This window comes from Onychomys torridus, chromosome 8 (genome assembly GCF_903995425.1).
Source record: "Onychomys torridus chromosome 8, mOncTor1.1, whole genome shotgun sequence".
Classification (NCBI taxonomy): Eukaryota; Metazoa; Chordata; class Mammalia; order Rodentia; family Cricetidae; genus Onychomys; species Onychomys torridus.
In genome coordinates this window covers 37,412,195-37,436,874 of record NC_050450.1, presented here as the reverse complement: position 1 = coordinate 37,436,874, position 24,680 = coordinate 37,412,195, and the positions used below count along the sequence as shown (strand labels likewise).

The window sequence follows — 24,680 nt, the reverse complement described above, 5'->3', positions numbered from 1 at the left end:
GAAAGCATATAGCCACATGAGGGCAGCAGAGAGCCAAGAGTCCAGCCAGGACAGAAACTAAGGGATCAGGCTTTGAGCTTGTTTTCCTTTTGATTTTCTTAGCTTTAAGTTGTGTATTTTTGTATTTGGGGTTGGTTGATTTGGGTTTGACTTTTCTTTGTGTGTGTGGGAGGGTGGGGGGCAGTGTCTCATGCAGCCCTGTTGTCACTATGTCACCAGGATGACCCTGAATACCTGCTCTTCCTGTTTGTTCGGTTCAAATCTTGGATTTGCAGGCATGCACCACCATGCCCAGATTAACTTTTGTTTTAAGAGGTGATAATAGACATTGTTCTGCTTATGTTTTCTTCACTGTCATTGCTGAAATATGAGCTTTTGTTATCAATAAAACAGCCAGAAACATTTTCATAGAGATTTAAAAGTAGCCTTTTTGGGAGCCCACAGAGGCTTCCTACTGAAAATTACTCAGGGTCAGAGAATCAGGGCTTGCTTTACCCAGCAGAGCTGCATAACAGGATGATTTGACCACAGTCGTGGTTATCAGGTGTTTTGAGGGGCCTACACTTGGCTGCACGGTGTGCTTTGATCTTGCATGGGGGAGGTCTTTTGCCTCTCCCCTTGGCATATTATAAAAAGCCCTTTTGAATAAACAAAGCTGCTGTTGGGTATTGACCCAGGCCTTCCTGAAGCTATCCTGTGTTTCTATTTTTCTTCTCATCGTCTAGGTCTCTCTTTCTATCTATCATTTCTGAATTCCTCTCTCCTCCTAAGAACCCTTCAAAAGTTGGGAGCTGACCTGGCGGTGGGGGCGCACACCTTTAATCCCCGCAATCTGGAGGCAGGGCCAGGCAGATCTCTGTGAGTTCGAGGCCAGCCTGGGCTACAGAGTGAGTTCCAGGAAAGGTGCAAAGCTACACAGAGAAACCCTGTTTCGAAAAACAAACAAAACAAAACAAAAGTTGGGAGCCGGACTCCCACAGATGGTGCCCTGAATGGAGGATAAAGAGAAGGAACACACAGAACAGGGTGCATGCCGGGTAATGAATTAAAGGAGGCAGGGATTGTTCTATTCCTCAGGAGTAAGGTGGTAAATATAAAGCAGAGTGGTTAGGCTGCAGGAAGTATCTCTCTAAAGGTGTTAAAAAAAAGTTTTGGTGAAGGTTTAACTTAGGGTAGGGTAGTTGTGTCTCCCATCTCCACCCCACCCCACCCCAGCATGGACGGGACCTGGGACACAGAAAGCAGCATCCAGGACAGAGCAGACCCTGAGAACCTGGCAGTCCGCGAACAAAAAACCGCTTCAGAGACTGCCAGCTTCAGAAGCCCCCACCATAAGCAGCAGCAGCAGCAGCCAGGCATTGGCAACTGAGACCCATGGGGTATCTTCAAGTTCATCAACAGACTGCAAGAGCCAGCACAAACAGCGGGGTTCTGCACACTTTCTGCCATGGCTGAGCCCGGGTGAGGAGAATGCAGTCAGCCAGCCAGAAGACATGGCTTGAGGCTGTGCAACCTTGACAAGCCGAGTAGCCACCACAAGAGAGGCGAAAGACAGGTAGCAGCAGCAGCATGGAGTGCAGCAGAGACTTTGGACCCCAGCAGCTGCAGTCCCTGGTGGCCAGAGTCCAGCAGAGACATCATGGGAGAGGCGACAGCAGTGAGCAGTGGAAATCCTGCAGACACAAGTCTGCTGCCCCCAGGCAAAAAAGCAGCATCAGCACTGGAGCAGAGGCAGCAGCCTGACGAGCCATTGAGATGTGCACCTACATGGAAAGGCAGGACCGGAACTGCTGAGGTGAGACAGAGCTGTGCATCAGGCTGAAAGGTGGAGACACGCTAGAAGCCCAGGACAGCAGGAGCTCCCAGCAGAAGGATGTGGCTGAGCCATGGAGTTGCCCTAGGGACAGCATTCGGCTGTGGAAGCAGAGAAGTGAACAGAGGACCCCGGGCAGGTAGCAGAGCCGGAGTGCAGTGGCCTTGACTGGCCAAGGCTGGGTTCCTCCAGGATTGAGGTGCTGCTTGAAAGCTGTAGGTCATAGCAGTGGGGCGGCATTCAGCCGTGCAACGCAAGGTGTGAGAAAGCCCTTTAGCTGCAAGACACATGGTTCCTGGGCAGATGTGCCTGTTAGAGTAGGCACAGACAGACCCGGACTATGGAAGCTGAACGGAGCCAGCAGCAAAAGCTGCGCAGTTTGTTTGCTGTTATTAGTTCAAGCTGGCTGTACAAACAGGTCTTCCTCAGCCAATAACAGGTTTTTCCCTGGAGCAGTTTTTGCCTAGGGAAAGGCTAGCTGAAAGTGTCTCTGTAGCTGAGAACGAAGTTTCAGCAACTCTTGTTTGAACTGAATTGTTGTGTTCAGAAGTCAGACTGCAGAAATGGGACAATTTTGAATTCACTTATGCATATGGACTTTATTCACTGTGATGACTTATGAATTGTTTGTGTATGCATATTTATTTTGTTAACTGTGGTGACTTACGAATTTTGTGAAGAAATGGAACTGTTTTGTGTAGAAATGGAACTGTTTTGTGTAGGAAAATGGACCTGTTTTTGTGGAGAAATTTGTTGTTCTTTTTTTTTCTACCCAGGCTCAAGATGAAGCTTTAAAAATTACTTTAGGGGTTGGGGATTTAGCTCAGTGGTAGAGCGTTTGCCTAGCAAGCACAAAGCCCTGGGTTCGGTCCTCAGCTCTGAAAAAAAAAAAAAAAAAAAAGACAAAAATTATTTTAAAGTGGGGGGTTAATATCCTCAGTCTCTCTAATTTAAAAAAAATATTTTCTTGTTCCTTGAGTGGATTAATGTTAACTTGTGTTAATGTACCTTATGTTTTGTTAGCAAGAAATGAAAAAAGTTATATTAAGAGATTGCTTTTGAATGTTTGCTAAAGTTTGTGAAGTGTAAATAGTTCTATTGAGAGTTTGCTTTTGGGTGTAAGTTTGAGAGAATTGTAATTATGTATAGTGATATTTTTGTTAGAATTATGACATTAACCTGTTAATGTTAATGGTGATGCTAAGGAGTCTTTAGATTTCATGTGGTTGCATTAGGAGTTTACCGATTTATCTGATGCGGTTGCATCTGGAGTTCATTGATTTTAAGAAAGGGCTTGATGCACCTAAGACTTTTGCAGTCATCTTAGACCCATTCAGAGAGGCCGTCTACCTTTATCATCCTCTACTCCTTGACTGGGAGCTGTGGCAGCCAAAGGGAGCAGGAGCATTGCTGCGGTAATTCCAGATACTTGCAAGCTCTTTGTGGAAAAGCTGATTCAGAGCTGCATGGAGTTAATCTCTGTACCCTCATTTGAGATTTATATCATTAAGAAGGGGTACCTGTGGGAGCCCACAGAGGCTTCCTACTGAGAAATTACTCAGGGTTGGAGAATCTGAGCTTGCTTTACCCAGCAGGCCTGTGAAACAGGATGATTTGACCATGGTTGTGGTTACTAGGTATTTGGAAGGGTCTACACTTGGCTGTAAGGTGTGCTTTGATCTTGCAAGGGGGAGGTCTTTTGTCCCCCACCCCCACCCCTGGCACTATTATAAAAAGCCCTTTTGAATAAACAAAGCTGCTGTTGGGTATTGACCCAGGCCTTCCCAAAGCTATCCTGTGTTTCTGTCTTTCTTCTTGTCACCTAGATCTCTCTTTCTATCTGATATTTTCTTATCCCTCTCTCCTCCACCTAAGAACCCTTCAAAAGGCAGTAGCTGGACTCCCACAAACCTTGAAACATAGATCCAGCATTAGGTAAAAAGAGAAGAGTAAAGTCCAGATCATTCTATTGGTCCTGAGAGGTTTCACAGACCCCTCTATTCATCCGTGCCCCCGTCTGTTAACTTGAGGTGATGGCAGAAGCATTTTCTCAGCATGTCTGAGACCCAGGGTTCAATGTCTAATGCTGCAAGAGTGGGGAAAAATGTGTTCGCTACAGGTTAGCTGACTTTGTTCATTTCAATGGAATTTGTAGTTTCTGTCTGTTGGATTGATGTTGCACAGTGGACGCAGGGCCTTCCTCATGCTGAGCACACTCTCCTGCTCAGCTCAACTCCCAGTCCTGTTTATTGTTGTCATGGCTGAACACAGACACATGCTCCCCACTGTCTCTTGCTTTGAGTTGCTTGTTCCCTAGCTGTTGTTGTTTCAGGAGGCTGTGGGGCCTTTAAGAGGTGGGTCCTAGCTGGTAGAAGGAAGTCGCCAGGGGTGGCCCTTTGAAAGTTATAGGCCAGCTCCTGGCTCTGTTCCCACTCATTCTATTTTCTGGTCCACCACAATGTTAACAGTGTCTGAGAGGCACTTTTGCAACCAGGGACTAAGCCTCTCTGCCCAAGCTCCTCTGGCTTCTCTCAAATTGTGAGCTCAATTAATCTCCTTCCTTCCGCCATTTTCTTTAGATATCTGTGTCCCTATCATTGCTAATTAATATGAATGCTTCTCAACTCCTCGTGGGTATGTCCTTAGTAAGATGGAAATAATGTAAAAATCAATGTCATCTGTCTAGTCTATGGAATAGCAGAGCTAAGCCAAACCTACTTAACTTGCTAGCATATATTTGATTGCAGTTGGGATGAAGTTGTCTTACAGAGAGCCTGGTATACAGTAACATGTATGCTACCTCATGCAATATGTTAATTATCTTTATACCAAAAAAAAAAAAAATTGCTGGTAACAGTACAAACAACCGTGTGCTGCTAGGCTGGCCGAGAGGTGTGGTCCACTGTGACCGTCTACCATCCTGAGAAGGTTTTACAATGTGTGGTTAACCTGGAGAAGGACTCAAATTCAACACTCGCAGCTCCATTTCTGCTGGATGAAGATCATTTCACACCACTGTCAAATGGAACTGTCGCAAAGCAGGACTTGCTACAGTTACCAAAGCCATCGTTGGGACATTTTGAATGGGCAGTTTGGAAGGTAGTTGAAATACAAGTAGGCAGAGCAGATGGGCTGCAGTGGTGAGGACATCAAAAGCCAGAGCAAGGAGCCTGTCAAGGATAAACTGAAGAAGAGGGAACTAGAGTGGGGAAGCTGTCAAAGGTACACCTGAGGATGTCCTCATGATAGAAGGTGCTACTGCACCTGACTAATAGTGGCCACCAATGGTTGCCTAGGGATCCTGAGACAGTGAGCACCCATTGCGGCAGCAATCAGATGCCCATAGAGCTGGAGACTCATACACAAGGTGACCTGGGCAGGTCAATTCTTGGGCTCTCCTTCATGCCCAGAAACCTCTGTATCCTGTTCATTTGGTTATTTCCGTGTGAGTAGTCATCTGAGAATTATACACATAAAATGAACAGCATCTTTGCAATCAGTAACTATCACTGACTGTAGCTAATCAGTAACTGTGATCAGTCACTGTCATTCACAAAGACAGCAATGTGAGGAGACAATGGTCAGCTACTGCTGGCTGTGAACAGTGACTGTGGTCTTGAGAGTCCCTCACTGTGGAAGGTTTAGAGACTTTGGCTGAGCCCCCATCTGGTACAGAGGGCAAATCATGGTCAACTAGGAATTGCCGGGGAGACAGTATCCAACCCTTCACGTTGACACTGGAAGGCCCAGCAGAAGGTTCCTGCTCCAGCGATGGCAATAGCACTACTGCCTTGGGCTCTGCAGGGCCTCAGAAGTCCCCCTGCAGTGATTGCTGGTAAGTGCAGGAGGAGACCTGACTCTTGGCCCAATGCCAAGGATGTCGGTCTGATACTGGGAGTAGTGAATGAGTTCCTCAAGACTCATTCAGTGATGAAGTTCCCACAAGTAGACTTAGAGGCTCAGGACATGCCTTGGCAACAACCTTCCCAAGAGTTGCTCCCTCACTTCCATGGGCAACCCAAGAGGCCTCCAAATACACAAACATTTTCATGTACCACACATACTCACAATGCACTTCTAAAATAAGAAAACAAAAATTAACAGGGTACCATGTAATGTTTCAATGCAGGTGTATGTTGTGTCTAAATCTGCTTAAACATACCCAGTTTCTCAGATATTTATCATTTCCTTATAGAAACGCCATTCCAGCCCCTTTTTGTTTATAGCTAGTGAACATATAGTGTAGAACTGACACTGTACTGCACTTCTCTGTGAGAAGATTTAAACGCATTTATTCAGAGTGTTTACTTGGTATAGTTCTTCAGATTCTATTAAGTCTTCATCTTTCATAATGTATATTTCTAGGAGTTTTACTATTTCATCTATGTTGGCTTATTTGTTGAACAGACTTCCACAGAGCTTTAGAATTCGTTCATTTCTACAGATCCAGCAATGCCCGCCCCATCCATCTCCAATTTTAGTCATGTATGTCTTTGTTTAGATTCGTTTAGCTAGACTTTAGCTAATGATTGGTAAATTATATTAATTCGCGCCCCCTTCCCCCAGAACCAACTTTGGCTAGTTTTTGCCAATATTTCTGTCTGTTCAGATCTTTATTTCCCCATTTTCTCTTAACCTGAGTTTGCTTTTCTGTTTTGAGTTTCTTAATGGGGTTGGAATAGGTTATTGGTTTGAGGCCTTATAAAACATCATGGCTGGGCTGGAGAGATGGCTCAGAGGTTAAGAGCACTGGCTGCTCTTCCAGAGGTCCTAAATTCAGTTTCTAGCAACCACATGGTGGCTCACATCCATGTGTAATGAGATCTGGTGCCCTTTTCTGGCATGCAGGCATTACTTGCAGGGAGAACACTGTACACATAATAAATAAACAAATCTTTAAAAAAAAATCAGGGTTTGGGGATTTAGCTCAGTGGCAGAGTGCTTGCCTAGCAAGCACAAGGCCGCGGGTTCGATCCTCAGCTCTGGAAAAAAAATCATGACTCTTTATCAAGTCCACCCTATCTGGTATTGTTAATACAGATATTTAAAGCTATACATTTCTATCAGGCTGACTTCAGCTGCGGCCCATGCATTTTGCTATTATGTAATTCACCTTCATTCGGTTCCTAGGTTCCTTTTTGACCTGTAGAAATAAACAACATCAAAAGTGAAAGCAAACACAGGCTATTTACTCAGAGCTTGCTGTACAAGGAAGCTGGCCAGCCTGTGTTTAACATTTGGCAGAGAGTAGGTAGGTGTGGGAGCGGGAATGATTTCTAAGGAAACGGGAGAGGCCTCTGGGTGTTGGCCTTGGAGGGGCTGGTGGAAGGTAAGCTGAAATGGGTTTCGTGTGCTTCATTTCAGGAACACTTTCGGCATTCTCTAGTGGATCTGGTGAGTTGGAAGCAGAGGCATTAAAAACAAGGAAGGTTAATTTTTATCAACTCTCTAGGCTAGCTCACAAAGTACGGGTTGAGTTGCAGCCCCTCCATACATGTCATTAATCTTCGTGCACATTCATTTCCTCCCCATTGCCATCCCCCATGACCCCTTCCCCACAGCCAGTTCCCTCTCTTTCCTCAGCTAGTTTGCATTTCTGCATTTGTTTTGGGTGTATTCCACTACCATCTCTGTTTCCCACTATCCATAAGATCTCTTCCCATTTCATGATCCCTTTTCTGGTTTCATGACCTACACATCCTCACGTATAAACACACACACACACACACACACACACACACACACACACACTCATAAACACACAAACGTATCGTTTTAAATCTGGGTACCACGTATGAGAGAGCCAACAAGACTAATAGCAATTCCCTCATATGCACATCACATTTGAAGCTAGCCTGCCCAGAATGCCTCAGGAAGGACTTGAGATGACTCCTCACCAGCTCTCTCTCTTGCATGTGAGTCCAAGGGGACACATGGACCACACACCTCCTCACTTCACTCCAGCAAGCTTCCCCTCTGGCTTTTTTTTTTTTTTAATTCTGTCCACTCTCAGCTTGGTAACCTAATTCTTATCTTTACACTTGTCAGGTTGCAGCAGGTACAGGTTCACTGTCATCTAATTGGTCTTTTTACTTTTTGTATTTATCGCTGTTGTTGTTGTCTGTGAATGTGTTTTGTGGAGGAGGGTGGTTATGCCATAGCATGTGTATGAATGTCAGAGAACAACCCTGTGGAGTTGATTCTCTCTTTCCTCCTTCACATGGGTTCAGGAGTTCGATTTCAGGTCTCCAACAAGTCTGTGTGGAAAAGCCCTTTACTTCCTGGGTAGTCTCACCAGTCCTTTCTAACTGAAGTTTCAAAACCCTTCTGATGCCCAGTCAGAGACCCTGAGATGAAAACCGGGCGTCCCACACCCAAACCCTTAGATGACACCTCCTCACGTCTTCTTCTAAGTGTTTCATTACAAATAGCCCCAAACCGGACCCTTTCACACCTTCCGGAAGGAGAGCACTTGACAGCCATGTGCTTCTCCACCACTTGGTTTGGAGTTGCTCCAGGATGGTTGCCTCAAAGTGGAGACACTGTGGCCACGTCTCAGGCCAAGGAAAAAGAAAGGAAGGGTCCTAGTCAAGGGTCTGTGACATTTACCACCAAAACTTCAGCCTCAAGATGGGATTTGTTAATGAACTTGCAATATGAGCCTTAAACCATGAAGGAAAGACAGTGGCATTTGAGAAGACACTCCATCTCAAGGGCAAAAGAAAGATAAAAAAAAAAATCAATGAATTACCAGCTTTTAAGAAAATGAAACAAAAAGTAGGTAAGTCCAGTATAATCTCTCCACAATGAGACCTGAGAGTTGAGGTGTCTGTGGAGTGTCCAGACTCTGATCCTGCTGTATCTGCTCACCCATTTGGGGAACTCAACCCATCCTAGATCATCTGGGATCCCTCCCTGCCACCTCAATTATCACACTATCTACACAACACCTCCTTCCGACTCTGTGAATGCAGTTGAACCTCAGATTCCTCTCCTCACTTCAGCTCCTTCCACACCCCTCCATGTCAGGTAGGGGTGATGCTGCCCTCCAGGTCACACAGAAGTCATCCACACAATCCTTCCTCCCAGCCTCTAGGCTGCCATTGCTACTGCTTCATATTCCGTGTGTACTCTCCCAGCAGACACTTGGTTTTCATCACTACCTCCCGACCACCGTGACCTCATCTGGGATGAATACAGAGAGCCACCCAGGTGACACCCTGGTCTCCCCACAAGCATGCTTCAATAGACACCAGGGACCCTCCTCTGGGGACACTATGCCAGCTGTACCAGCCTGTTCCTCTACCCGGCCTGCCTTCTGCCTCCCTTGAGGAAAAACAAAGTCCTAGCAAGGCCTTCTTTGAAGTGACTCCAGGACCCTCTCCACACCCTTTCCATCCCCTGACTCCCACATCCCTTAGTCTCTATCAGATTTCTGCAATCAGCCATACCTGTTCTTACATTAGTGTGCAGGGCTCCTAGCTACAGACACACCCAGTGTTCGCCACCCCAATCTCTTACATGTCATGATCTTTCCTGGGTCTTCTCCTGAAGGAGACACCCCAACACAACTCTGCACACAGTGGGGGCTTCCTCCAGGACCCCAGATTAGACACATTCAGTTGTTTTCACAGAGAGTTCTTTTATTGAACTGGGAAGAATAGTTAAAGTGGCCGCTTTCTTACTCATGCAGAAAAACAGCAGCAAATGACCTTTCAAATGTAATTTTTAAGAAAAAAAAAAGCTGTGTTAGAATGGGCTAGAATGTGGTGGTAAAGAAGGTAGGGGATGAGGGAGAAGGGGATGGGAACAGGGGAAAAGGGATAGAGTATTTTTCTCAGAGGGACAAAGGACTGCCTCTGGGGACAGATGCCGCACATAAGCAAATGGCTGTTTATAAAGGTAAAACAGGAAACCTCATGTTAGGATGAGGTGTTTAATTTTGATTGGGCATGTTAATTAGGTGAGCCAAAGGGGGCTTTTGATTGCTGGACTTCAATACTTCAACAGCTGGACCTTGGTAGTCAGCCTCAGGAGGAGGAAGTGGCCAAATAAGGGAATAGAGACTTTGGTGGCTAGATTTAGAATGTAATCTAACAGTTTTTAGCAAGGCAGAAGGAGTCAAGGCCTGCCAGAGCCACATGCTCGAGTGGGCTAGCGTCTCTTCGAGTGGGCTAGCGTCCCTTCCAGTGGGCTAGCGTCCCTTCGAGTGGGCTAGCGTCCCTTCGAGTGGGCTAGCGTCCCTTCAGCTCCCACTTCACTACTTTATCTTGTCACCACCTCCTGATCATGTTGCATTTTCCCACTGCAAACGTTTTATTAAGCATTTAATAGTGTTCTTATATTTCTAGAACATCCTTTATTTTGATGAGAAGAGTGTTCAGATGATAGCTGGGAAAGAACTGGAAGTGGTAATGTATAATTCTCATTTTGCTATTACAAACTGGATTTTTGTTTTGCTTTGTTTTGTCGTGTGTGTGTGTGTGTGTGTGTGTGTGTGTGTGTTTTCCTGCATAAATGGATCAGCAACAGGTTCTCTCTTAGCACAGAGAATAGTTGAAAGCAGGTGGTATGTTACTGCTGGAGATCATGCATGATAAATCAATGAACACAGAAAACAAGCTAGGGTCAAAAAACAATTCCCACATGGGAGTGACCTCTAAAGGCAAGCAATGGACTTCCTCTAGAGGACAGACATCTGTGCACCTTAGGGAAGAGCTGGCCTGGGAGTCTGGTGGAAGGACACCCTCCCCCCTTCCCAACTTGAAACACACAAGCCCTTAAATTCATTTACTGTTTAGCTAGGCAATATTTACTGCTTATAACTTTTTTAAGAGATGCCTGGCATCATCAGCCACCGTGTCAAGGAATCTTAAGCGTAGAAAGTAGACACCCTGGATGACAGAAGACTCAGGACCTCCTTTCACGGCACAAAAAGATTCGGCACACTTTGCGGCTCTCACTGCCATGCTGTCATCCTTTACAAGGGACCAGAAATCCAAGCACTTGAGGGAGCCCCTGATGTCTTCCACGGACTTGTTGAGGTTGTTAGCTATCTCTTCAATCGATTTGTCATCCAAGCCAAAGTAGTTTCGGTACTCCTTCAAGCACTGTTCTTGCTGAGGCAAATCGAAGCCACTCAAGAAGGTCATGAAGGGGATGAAAGAAACAGCTGCTGACTTCAAGGCCTCCAGCCAGATCTTCTCCTTGAGAAAACGTCTCTTCATCTCGATAGAAGCATCAGAGATAGTAGGCAACAGCAGTGCAAACCTGTGGCGCTTGTGCCCAGGGAGCTCCTGCAGAAGAGTCTCCTCCAGCTTTGGGAAATCAAAGTCAGCCAGATCAAAGTTGGAGATCAAGAAGATGCGGGGTTCAGACACTCCAGCGCCAATGAGGTTAGCCAGACAGTAGTCTCGGATCTGCTGAAGGACCTTCTCCTTTCTGAAGGTTTTGGGTTTGGTTTTCTCTTCATTATATAAGTCACTGTCCACCTTGGTTCGAACAAAGTAGAATTTCTTCCCCACATTATTGATTTCCTGGGCCAGGATAGCATCATTAAGGCTGAACCGAGAGGAAGATATGATGATGAAGAAGTCATAGTTAGCAAATCCCACTTTTTCTAGATAAGTGTCTGGGAGGAAATTGGGAGTCCCGGTCCCAGGCAGGTCCCAGAACATCACTTGGGGATATTTTGGATGTTGATAGGGGGTTTTATTCATAGTGGTCTCCACAATCCCTACATCAGCCGACCCCTCTGCTTCCTGGCTCAGCCCTCGCAGGGCGTTTATGAAACTGGACTTGCCGGCCCCAGACTCCCCAATGACAGCGATCTGCAGGGAAGCATTTTCTGCATCAGTTAGTACTTCCTGAATCTGGCCCACCAAATCTGTCAGCTTTCCCTCCTGGAAGGCTTTTTGAATACAGCTGAGAGTTTCTGGAGAGAGCATGCCTCCTGCCTTACTGATTAATGTAGCGTAGTGAGGCAAGAGTTCCACAGCCAATTGTTGGCAATTCTTCACTGATGGATCCTTCAGGAAGGCTGAGAGGAACTGATCCATGGTTGTTACTGTAGAAGATCTGTGAGAAAGGAGAAAGACCAGACAGGTAAGGAAAGTGAAGTGGTAAAATGAAAACTAACCCCTCAGGACGCAGTGGCCCCTGGGGGGCACTCCTAGCCTCAGGGACTGATTCATGTCTCTGCAACTCATTTATATTCCTGGTGAGTTTAGGTGTCACCCCTGAAGAAGACACACCTATTTTCTATGTTGCTGGTTTCTGGGTCTCCGATTCAGAAGAGGGTAGCCCTCCTTGCAGTGTTGGAACACTGACCCCAAAGATGTCCACACCATAACCCCAGATTCTGTGAATATACAATTTACACAGCAAAAGTGAGTTGGCTGTCATGACAGACAATTTTCAGATGGCGTCAATACTTTGCATCATCCAGATGGGCTCAACTGCACATAATTCTGAACTAATTTTGGATTTCTGGCTTCCATGACTTGAAGGGAATAAATTTCTGTTATTTCAATTGCCCCATTAAAAACTGCCCATATTTGTGAGTAGGAACTTCCACACAAGTATGCAATGGCCAGTGATCAAATTGCAGTAATTAGCAAACCTCAAATACACTAACACATTAGTGTCCTTAAGACAGGGTTCATCTTCGTTTTATTTCCTAATTTAATGATCTGGTTTATAGCAGTTAACTACTCAAGATTTTTTTTTTTTTTAAAGAAAGTATTTTCTGTTGAAGCACAGAGTGGAAGAAATGTTTTCTGTGTGCTCTTGGCTTGAAAAAATACGATTGTAGAGCTCAAAGAGAAATGGATAAAATTCACAAGTTTTCCAGGCATCCTGTCAGCTTTCAGTCCGATGCAGCAAAGCCCATAGCTTTCACATATGAACATTTCAGGGCTGAAATTTACGATGGAAGTGTCAACAAGTCATATCTGCTGTCTTAACTAGTAGGTTCCACTAACTTTAGGCACAGCAGAGGCGCGTATCTGGCAGACAGGCTGTCGCTATGAATGAGGAACTCGTAACATGCGGGAGCAAGGCACAGGGGCCAGTAAGGACACAGTAATAAGACCTACTAGAGACACATCTCTCCGCTCTCTCTGCCGTCCTCTTTCCACTGACCTACACAGCTACAGCTTTATAATTCCTCCCAGAAGGAAACATCTCCCACACTATTGCACTAAGTAATTTCACTGCACATGCTATACTGCAATGAGACCTTCAGCTTCTCTTGCAGAGCTTGGCCTGTCTCAGCGGGATGTCTTTGGAAGAGCAGCTTCTCCTGCTTCCCCAGCTTCTGGGTCCACTCCTTGTTCCAAAAGTTGTATGCAGAGTTCATGTGTGTAAGCCAGTATTCAAAATCTGGGCTCTCTCTCACCTTATTTAGATTTGCTTCAGTGGTTGTGGCCATGGTGAGGCCACTTCTCACCAAGAAGCAGTCCTAGAGAGGCAGAAGGGCCTGGCCTGGAGTCATGACCTTCCTTTGTTCTGGGCAAAGGAAATGGGCAAAGAGGCAACTTGCTTACATCAGGTAGGCCCCTGTCTGCAGCCTAAGGGTAGCTTGATTTGTACTTTTTAAATTCTGCAGCAGTCTTCCTGATTCGCTCAAGCTGCTCGTGAACTCACTTTGGAGTCCAGGCAGGTCTTGAACTTGCCACCCTCCTGCCTCAGTTTCCTGACTAGTCAGGATTATAGGCCACACTAAAATTAATATGCTCATTTTATTTTGTTTTGTCTGAAAGTTTAAAGCATGTCTTTCTTCTCTTGATCATTGTTTCTGAAGGATCTGTGTGAGGCAGGAGACACGTTCTCCATTAGATGAACCCTTCGTTCCTGCCTTAAGGACACTAATGTGTTAGTGCACTTTTGCTGTGTAAAACTTTTAAAGGTAATGTCAGAGTTGAGCTTAGTGTTACTTGTGGTTTGAACCATCTGAATCTAATGAGAATCTTAAGAAAGTTTTTCTTTCTAAGCTTTCCACCCATGAAAGACCTACAGAGTAAATGAGCAGAGTGAAATATCCAACCTGTAACATTTCTTTTTATGTTCATTATATGAAAGTACACAGAATGCTTACCTAATAATTTTTATTGAAAATAAACTTATTTTCATATACTATATCCTGATCACAGTTTCCTCTCCCTCATCTCCTCCCAGATCTTCCCACCTCCCCACCTTTCCAGCTCCATTCCTTCTCTGATTCTCCTCTAAGAAAACAGACAGGTAAATTAAAAAGACAAGGATTTTTTAAAATGTACAAACAAACAAACAAACAAAAAGAAACTAAGAAAGAGAATGAGAAATGTACACACATACCATAGAAACTTCAAATTATAAACCACAATGTATAATCAAGAGACCAGAAAGGTTAAAAAAGAAAAAAGCACAAATAAAGCAATATGTGATAAAACAATAAACAAACAGAACAAAAAACTCCCAAAATAAACCTTTCAGTTCATTTTGTGTTGGCCATCTACTGCAGGACATGCGGTCTGCCCTTGAAAACAGTTTGTATACCCAGTGAGACACCTTGGAGAAATTAATTTTTCCTTTGCGAGTGCTTGTTAATTGCAGAGAGCTTCTTGGTTGAGGATGGGAGCTCATGTCTACTTCCCCAGCTCAGTGCTGGGAGCCCGACTGGCTTGGACCTGTACAGGACCTGTGCAGCATGTGTGTGCTGCCATAGTCTCTGAGAGCTCATGTGTTCACAATCAGAGTTCACAGTCAGTCCTATAGTGTCCTGAAGACACTGGTTTCTTTCTTTCTCTCTCCTTTCTTTCTTTCCTTCCTTCTTTCCTTCCTTCTTTCTTTCTTTCTTTCTTTCCTTCCTTCCTTCCTTCTTTCTTTCTTTCCTTCTTTCTTCCTTCCTTCCTTCCTTCCTTCCTTTCTTTCTTTCTTTCTTTCTTTCTTTCTTTCTTTCTTTCTTTCTTTCTTTCTTTCTTTCTTTTTCACCTAATATCTCTTGAATGGTTATTTAATCACTAAATATGTGTATTTTAAAAGATATGCCATATTTTCTGAAAAAGTAATAAATTCCAGTTCAGTAAACAAAAACTAATGAAATGTGCTTCAGAAATTTAAGTATGTCTTTCTAAAATGACAGTGTAGTTATATCTACTTGTAAGCTTAACTCACCAAAGTGAATTTTTCTTTTCTTTTTTTTTTTTAAAGATTTATTTATTTATTATGTATAGTGTTCTGTCTGCACATATCCCTGCAGGCCAGAAGAGGGCACCAGATCTCATTACAGATGGTTGTGAGCCACCATGTGGTTTCTGGGAATTGAACTCAGGACCTTTGGAAGAACAAGCAGTGCTCTTAACTGCTGAGCCATCTCTCCAGCCCCCAAAGTGATTTTTCAAAAATAAATTCTGGAAACCCCAGAATGGTAGTGATTGACTTCTGCCTCTATAACAGAATCCGAGTGGGTTTTGCTTTGCAAGGCTAATATGGTTTTAATCTGTTTTAATGATTCTTAAATTTTGTTTTAGCTGATACCATTTAAATAATGGTAGAGGGATCTGAGGAGCTGGATCGGCCATTAGGAGCACCTGCTGCTCCGTCAGAGCACCCACAGTCCGTAATTCTAGTTCCAAGGCTCCAATGCCCTTTTCTGATGGTACCAGGCATACACATGGTGCACACACATATGCACAGGCAAAACATTTAAACACATAAAATAAAAATAAATAAAATTTTAAATGATAGTAGAAGCATTCACTTTCTGTGCAGCATTTTGTTATCTTGAAGTTTTAATAAGACAGAATATTTAAATAGTCACCTTCTCTGCTGTTTTTAAACAAACATCAGCTTTGGTTAAGTACATGATAAGTGCACTAGGTACTTGGGAGGCACTTGAAACAGAAGAACTGTGAGTTTAAGGCTAGCCGTGGCTACACTGATAACATCGTAAAATCTTGCCTTAAAAAATTGGCTTTGAGGTGGGCGGTGGTGGCGCACGCCTTTAATCCCAGCACTCGGGAGGCACAGGCAAGTGGATCTCTGTGAGTTCGAGGCCAGCCTGGGCTACAGAGCTAGTCCAGGACAGGCTCCAAAGCTACAGAGAAACCCTGTCTCGGAAAAAAAAATGGCTTTGGCCATTTTCATGGTTTTAAAACCACGTGTTGTCCTCCAACCACCCCTACATGCACACTGCAGCATATGTATGTACACACACACACACACACACACACACACACACATTAAATGTAGTAAATTAAAACAATTCCAAAATCCAGAGCCTCCCCTGCTTTTTAATATAGACTTTCTGTGCCATTAGGAGCACACAATGGAACATCTGGAGGCCTGTCTTGTCCTTCCATTGAGGGAGGAGGTTTCCCTAGAAGACCCAGGTATTTATGCTTAGGACACATTCATGACCACGGTACATCTCACCATGCAACTTCTCATCTTCCATCCTCTCCTTGAGCTTGGGTGCCCGTTTCACTCACACCTCTCCTGGGATAGCACCTGATGTAATCCAGTCCTGCTCCCTATAGCCTCCTCATCCTCTACAGAAGGAAACGGGCCAAAGGACCATGCCCTGTGTGCAGTGCTCGGCTCCTTGTAACACCGATACACCCCTGGAACTCCAGTTTCCTGCCTCAGGCACCAGAAAGTCATGCTACCCACCTCCCAGGACTTGTGTGATGGTTTCATGACAAGATCCTTCTGACGCTCTCTGTACACCTCTCAGCTCTCTTGGTGAGGCTCTCTGGTTTTATTAGGGTCTCCGAGGAAACCGTTCCTAGGGTCCTCCTCCACTCTTTGACTTTAATCACACAGCAAGAAGGTCCTGTGTCTGTGAGTCTGTGTTGGGTCCTTTGAATGCCTTATCTCACTTAACAGTCCTCAAATCCTATTAGATAAGTGGTATTCATTATTGTTGATTGTGGGTGAAGAAACAGAGAATCATGAATAAATAGGTTTTTTTTTTTTTTTTTTGAGACAGGGTCTTTTTTTGTAGTCCAGGCTGACTTCAAATTTATGATACTCCTGTCTCAGTCTCTCTAGTGCTGGGATTACAGGGGTATACCACCAAGTCTAAGAACCAGTCTTGAGTTACACACAGAGTGTGTAAGGAATCCAAAGTTGATCCCTGGAATGTGACTCCATGTTTCTGTCGGTGAAGTGAAGACAATCCTCCTTAATAGAGGATTTGATGCATGCTGAGGGGCTTCCCTTGGGGACCCTGGTCTACTCATTGCCACCAATTTTCATTTACAACTTAAATGGACACACAGTTTACAGTTTTAGAAACCAATGTGTTCTGTCCTCTTTTATGTGCACCCTAAAACTGAGTTGCCATGCTAAAGGAAATTGCTCCAGTGTCTCCAACTACTCAGAACTTGTTTTGGGGTTAAACTCATCAAGAGAACAAGATGTTTCATCAAAAGATCATAAAGATGTCCAGAGTTCAGTGGGAGGGAGAATATGGGAAATGTTGCTGTCACATGTCACACCTGCATAGAGGCCGCAAGCCCTTCAAGGCAGTGAAAGCAGAGACTCTTCAGAGTCCTCCTCCAGCAGCTCCTGTGTCAGACCTGAGAGCATATGGATCAGCCAGGATGGTGTTTCCTGTTTCAGAATGTCAAGGTGTCCTGACTGGGTATATAAACAAGATGGTGGACTTACCTGTTCTGAAGCTAAGTTGGCTGGAAGCCAGGGGAATGAAGCAGGGCAAAGTCCAGGAGAGAGTGCATTGTGCACTGGTGTGTGGAGATGGGTGACAGAGAAGAGCTGTGTGACATTTAGTAGTGTCTTGTCCTCAAGGCAACTCCCCTCTTGCCTGTCATTGGCCAAGGTCTAGTTCTGTGTCTGTTTTACTTTACCAAGAGAGTTCTACTCACCAGGGGAGAAAATGAACACAAACCATGCTTTTCTCAGAACTATTCATATGACTGTGATGGAGACTTCCCACACCTGCACAGCCTGTGCTGGACCCTGTGGGAAATGGTGCAGGTCACAGCCACACACAGGATCTAGTCACTCTCCAAGGGTTGTATCCTGCTGCAGTCTGTATTACAGGCAGCCTGGGAAAGGTCATGGGTAACTGTGAAGCTGCAAGTTCTTCTGGGAGGCACTCGGGAGTGTTGTCAGGGAGAGCCTCTGAGTACTATAGCTCAGAACGCTGACCCAGTATTGGTTAAATTATTAAGGCCACTCCACGTAGTTAAAAGGGAGGTTTATTTTGTGGGATAACTTACAAATGAAGGGGTAGGTTACAGGGTCTGGCAAGGGTATAGCGCAGTCCGGCGGTGTTCTCTGGAGAACTCTGCTCGGTCTACCTCCAGCGTCCAGAGTCCAGGAACCAAGAGACAGAGCTCTTCCCGATCCTTCGTCTTCCGCTTCCTCCTCTGCCCCGCCTTGTGGGCGTGACCATTACCGAAGCCTCAGTGGGGGTTGGAACTTCCAGGCCAATGCTGGGATGGCTACCCACTACATCTCCCCCTTTTGTCTAAATAAGAAAGCTCTAACCTAATACAAGACTATATACAAAGAGATGCTTATCAAATATTGTCTAGGAGTAATGAGGGATAATGACCTAGATAAGTTGGAATTACAATAAGTACAAACAATATCAAGCAAAAAACACATAGTAAAATCCAGGGAAGTCTAGGGCATGGGTAGGTGGCGTGTTACAAAGATCATTCCAAAAGGTGTCCTATCCTAAAGAACCTGAGTCTAATACTTAATATATCCTATCTAAGATATTATATATGTATATATACTAAGTTGTAACTATAACTGCTAATCTCCAACCTCATCAAAGACCAGAGAAGGAATATAATAATACCTGAGAAATGGGAGAAGGATGCAAGCAACTTTCGGGAGTCTTGCAAGAGTAGACAGAGACAGCTAGCAGCCTGGACAGTCACCTAAAGTTTCTCAGCATCGTTGGTGCATTCAAATTGGCTACAGGCCTAGAGTATCTGACAGACCATTTTCAGAAGCAGGAATTCTGAAAGACCATCTTACCCTGTCTTGGCAACGTATAGTGGTCGCTTTCCTTGTGTCCCGCTTGTCCAGAAAGGACAGCATTTGTACTGTCAGCAGTTGAGGCAAGGGCAGTTCTTTGCCCAGTAGGCCATTTTGTGCCAAGAAGACAAACTTCCAAATGGAAATGTCTTAGAAGCCCAACATTCTCTCGGGAACAAATTGGTGCTGCCAGGAGCAATTGTGTCTCACGTCAACAGAATTCTAAGTTATTTAAATGCCATGTTCTCTAGGTCCATGAAGTGTTTGAAGATTACCTGTCCATCTGACCTATGTATTTATTAATCTGGATGACCTAACTAACATAATTATAGAGATGACAAGCATAGGTGACAATAACTATGTAAGTCTTGTCTACCTAAACAACCTAAGGACTAAACTTCCTATAAATAAGGCAAACAGTCTGTAAGCAAATGCACAGTAAAAGGACAATGACTTTAAATTGTGACAATACACAAAATATCTTTAACAGAGGTAGGAATGTATAGTGCAATATGCAATATGATAATAATCCTAAATATATATCAGTATACAGAATATCTTAAACAGAAGTAGAACATACATACAGTATGACAGATATAAATTCACATTTGTATCAATATACAAATATTTCACATAAGAGTAAAAATATATGTACAATATAACAAACATCGTTCTGTATTTGTATCAATATACAAATTATCTTAAATAGGAATGTAAAAAGTTTATATTTGTATCAACATATAAGAATTCATAACAGTGCAAAGGCTGGTATATTACTAAATTTGTTTACTAATGTATATGACAGTCTACCATAATATCTTATACCTATCCATTCCATTTCTTCTTTTCCCTTTTTTTTTTTGAGACATATTTTCTTTCCTTAAGGAGAGTACTGAGTTTAACAGTTTCTTCCACCCCCAACCCTAGAACCATTATCCATAACCCTGAGAAATATGAAACCTTAGGGAGAAGGGGCGTCGTTTTCTTAGAATTGCTTCCTGCTGTTTAGGAAGCGATGGTATCTCTGTTGGGTATTGTGAGAAAGCTCAGATAGTTAAATCTCAGTTAGACTAACTGTAGATTCTGCAGCAACTCTCAGAGTAATGGGTAAGATTGTCTGAAATTTTGGCAAGAAGTGTAATATGATGATGATTACCATGGCATCATTCTGGATTGGGTAGAGTTGTTGTTGTTGGGGCCCCATCTTCCTTCTGGAGACTTCAGAGATTGCTATTGGAAAAAACTTATTTTTTATCAGAATGGAAGGTTTGGATTTAAAGATGTCATGACATGTAAGAAAGGATTCCAAGAAATCAAGAGTAAGCATGGAGAGAATTAGAATCTTGAAGATAATGGTCCCTTATAATTGGTTTCCTTCTGTCTCACACCAGAGGGCTCTTCTGATATGGGACTGAAGAATCTCTCAACCTTTTCTTTTATCAATATGCTTGGGTTTAGAGAAGGAGTGAGCCAGTTCCATCTCCAAATCCAGCTTGGTTTATAATTAATTTGGAACCACAACTATTCTAGATTGATAGAGATATAGATGTTAGACAGTGATATCTTACCCTGTGTAGATTGGTACCAATAGATTCTTTCTTTCTGCTGTAAACATCAGGATATCCAAGGCCTTATGATTTCTGGAAGATGGGTATTTCCATTATCCTGGAAAGACAAACACAGAACCCTACCCCAACCTTTGATTGTTAAATTTTTCTTACAACCTGAAGAGATGTCACATTTGTGGATGATCTTTTACTTCTCCTCATCAAGGGGTTTCTCCTGTTCGAATCGAATTTTTATTAATTTTGTTGGTATCCATAGCTTTTCTTCTCCTGTGGAAACAAAAGCAAAACCCCTTCCCCAACGTAGGACATATCCAGGTTTCCATTCTGAGGTCAACACATCTTTGAAATAAACCGGTTGGTTTAGCTCAGGAGTTTTGTCTGTCGTCCAATGTCTCTCCGCAGCTGTTGTTCCTTTCTCATCAGCATTGAGAAAATTCAAGGTTAATAAAGCACTATGCAATCTATTTCTAGGAGTCATTGTTACCTGTTGCTGTTTATTTAGCATATCCTTTAAAGTTCGATTGGATCTTTCTATGACTGCTTGGCCTGTGGGATTGTGTGGTATACCTGTAACATGCTTTATATTGTAATAAGCAAAGAACTGTCTCATTTTATTGGAGACATATGCTGGGGCATTGTCTGTCTTAATTTGTACAGGTATTCCCATGATGGCCATAACTTCTAATAGGTGTGTAATCACAGAATCAGCCTTTTCAGAACTCATAGGAGTTGCCCACTGAAATCCTGAATAGGTGTCAATGGTATGGTGTACATACTTTAATCTTCCAAATTCTGCAAAATGAAACACATCCATCTGCCAAATTTCATTTCTTTGTATACCCTTTGGATTGCTTCCTGCAGGTAATGGAGTTTGGTTATAGAAGGAACAAGTAGGACATTTTTTCACAATATCCTTAGCTTGTTGCCAAGTAATGGAGAAATCCTTCTTCAAACCTTTGCTATTTACATGGTGTTTCTTATGAAATTCTGAGGCTTCTAGCACATTACCTATTAGTAACTGATCAATCTCATCATTACCTTGTGCTAGAGGTCCTGGCAGACCTGTATGGGATCTGATATGTGTTATATATATAGGATGTTCCCTTTTTCTGATGATTTCCTGCAATTGTATGAATAATGAAGTTAATTCTGTATTATCAGGAATAAATTCAGCAGTTTCAATGTGTAAAACAACTCTCTCTGCATATTGAGAGTCAGTGACTATATTGAGGGGTTCTGTGAAGTCCATCAGTACCATAAGAACGGCATACAGTTCTGCCTTTTGTACAGAGCTGTATGGACTTTGTACTACTTTACTTAAGTCTCCTGATTTGTATCCTGCTTTCCCTGATTTATTTGCATCTGTATAGAATGTGAGGACTCCAGAAATTGGCTTGTGTCGTACAATGTGAGGAAGGACCCATTCAGTCTTCTTTATGAATTCTATTCTCTTGCTTTTGGGATAATGGTTGTTAATCTCTCCCAAAAAGTTACTGCAGGCTCTCTGCCAGTATTCATTATCTTTCCATAGTGACGAAATTTCCTCATTAGTTAAAGGTACTACAATTTCTGCTGGGTCCATTCCTGTCAACTGACGAAGTCTTAATTTACCTTTTTGAATCAAATCAGAGATCTTTTCTATATAAGTCTTTAATTTCTTATTTGGTTTACGTGGTAGGAATATCCATTCCAATATAATATCTTCCCTCTGCATCAAAATACCTGTGGGGGAATGTCTGGAGGGGAATATGACAAGAATACATTTAAGTTCTGGATCCACACGATCCACATGTGCTTCTCGAATTGTCTTTTCTACTAGAGCCAATTCCTTCTCAGCTTCGGCTGATAATTCTCTTGGGCTATTTAATTCTTTGTCCCCTTCTAGAGTATTAGCCAAATTTTGTAGTCCATCTTTGGGTATTCCCATGATACCCAATAAGTTGGAAATGCTTCCTAACAACTTTTGAAAATCATTAAGAGTCTTTAATCGATCTCTCCTCAGTTGTACCTTTTGGGGTCTAATTTTTTGTAACTCTATCTTATATCCTAAGTAATTAATAGAATCTCCTCTTTGTATTTTTTCAGGAGCAATTTGCAGTCCCCAGCGAGGCAAAACTTTTTTTACTTCTTCAAACATGCTTTCTAATGTGTCTAACTTTGGATCTGCTAATAGGATATCATCCATATAGTGATAAATTATGGATTGTGGAAACTTTACACGAATTAACTCCAATGGTTTTTGCACAAAGTATTGGCATAAGGTAGGGCTGTTTAACATTCCCTGTGGGAGGACCTTCCATTGATATCTCTTGACTGGCTGAGAATTGTTATAATTAGGAACTGTGAAGGCAAATTTTTCTCTATCATTTTCTTGTAAGGGTATGGTAAAGAAACAGTCTTTTAAGTCAATAACTATTATAGGCCATTCTTTGGGTAGCAGAGAGGGCAAGGGCATCCCAGTCTGTAGGGAGCCCATTGGCTGAATTACTTTATTAATAGCTCTCAGATCTGTCAGCATTCTCCAATTACCAGACTTTTTTTTAAATAACAAATACAGGAGAATTCCAAGGGCTGGTAGATTCTTCAATGTGTTGAGCATTTAACTGCTCTTGAACCAGCTGTTCTAAAGCTTGTAGCTTCTCTTTTGTCAAAGGCCACTGTCCAACCCAGACAGGTTTATTAGTTAGCCATTTTAAAGGTAAGGCAGTTGGTACTTCTGAGAGTTCAACAGCAGTTGTGCTCTGTTTGTGTACAGCCTGAATGGTTGGTGACTGTTTTTATAGCATTTTATGAGATTATTCCTAGAAACATGCATTGGCCTGTATTCCTTTTCTGAGAGTGTAGGAATTTTAATCTGGGTATTCCACTGGTGTAACAGATCTCGGCCCCATAGATTTACTGCTACATTTGCTACATATGGCTTCAGCCTTCCTCTCTGTCCTTCTGGCCCTATGCATTCAACCCATCTCGAACTCTGTTTTATCTGAGATAGGGTGCCAATTCCTAAAAGTTGGACATCTACCTCTTGAAGAGGCCAATTTGGATGCCATGATTTTGGTGTAATTACAGTCACATCCGCACCTGTGTCTACCAGGCCCTCCAGAACCAAGCCATTAATTCGAATTCTAAGCTTTGGCCTTTGTTCATTTATGGAAGTCTGCCAAAATATTTGTTTTATTGTGTTCTTTGTAAACTGTGATTCATCTATCAGAGCTGTTTTATCATCCATTGCAGTATCAGTTTTTACATTAGACATTGGTTTATTCAGTTGTCCTGGAGAGGAATGTCTTCCACAGTGGCTGGGAATGTTCTTACCACATTTGATTTGGGGGCCTGCAAGAGGCCCCCTGAGGCGTTTCCCGCTACTAAAGGGTTGCCTAGTATATCTATTTTTGATCTGCACTCACTGGTCCAATGTCGGCCTTTGCCACATCTTCTACATAATCCAAGAGGTGGTTGGGGTCTTCTGTTTAGGCTATTCCTAGAAGGAGTATTACTTCTAGGATTACCCCATGTACAGTTTTTACTTATATGACCTGGTGTACCACATTTAAAACATTTGGTACCACGGGGCCTTCTTACACCTCTGGGATCTGTCTCTCCTATCCAAGCCTCATTACTGTAGTTAAGAGATTCAACACTATTAGTATACTGAATCCATTCTTCCAAAGGAGCTGATCTGATCTTTAATGGTGTAAGTATTCTTTTGCATTCTGCATTAGCATTGTCGAATGCCAAGGACTCAGTTAATACTTTTCTTAATTCTTTATCTGATACAGCTTTTGTTATACCTGTGCTCAGCCTTTGTAAAAAATCAGTGAAGGGTTCATGTGGTCCCTGAAATATCTTTGTGTATACCTCAGTTGCTTTTCCAGGTTCTGGAATTTTTTCCCAAGCATTTAGAGCTGCTGTACGGCATAGGGATATTGTATGCTCATCATAAATGGCTTGTACATTCCTGTCAGCGAAACATCCCTCACCAAGTATTTGATCTTGGGAGATCTCAAAACCTCTGAGTTTACCTTGTTGTTCTAAATTTCTTGCCTCTTCTCTCAACCAGCTTTTCCACTGTAACTGCTGGCTATATTCTAGAACAGCTGAAATTAACTGATGCCAGTCATCTGGAATGATTCTATGTGAGGTAGACCACGAATTTAACATCTGTTTTACGTATGTGGAGTGTATCCCATATGTAACTACTGCTTCCTTTATATTTTTAAAGTCCCTTGTTGAAATTGGTTGTAATGTATATGTCGTATATGGCTCGGGGTGTGTGTCATCTGCTGGCTTCTCATGGATGA

At 43.1% G+C, this 24,680-nt stretch overlaps 1 protein-coding gene across 1 annotated transcript; it reads right to left on the bottom strand.

The window, feature by feature from the left end:
• Positions 1-10,538: 10,538 nt before the first annotated feature.
• On the bottom strand, positions 10,539-11,885 carry LOC118588298 (T-cell-specific guanine nucleotide triphosphate-binding protein 2-like). Its single transcript, XM_036194545.1, has one exon. The coding sequence runs from the start codon at positions 11,869-11,871 to the stop codon at positions 10,633-10,635; it is 1,239 nt and encodes a 412-aa protein (XP_036050438.1). The 5' UTR covers positions 11,872-11,885; the 3' UTR covers positions 10,539-10,632.
• Positions 11,886-24,680: the final 12,795 nt, after the last annotated feature.

Excerpts from the sequence above, each read along its gene's own strand:
- LOC118588298 (XM_036194545.1), bottom strand. The coding sequence starts at position 11,871 with ATGGATCAGTTCCTCTCAGCCTTCCTGAAGGATCCATCAGTGAAGAAT.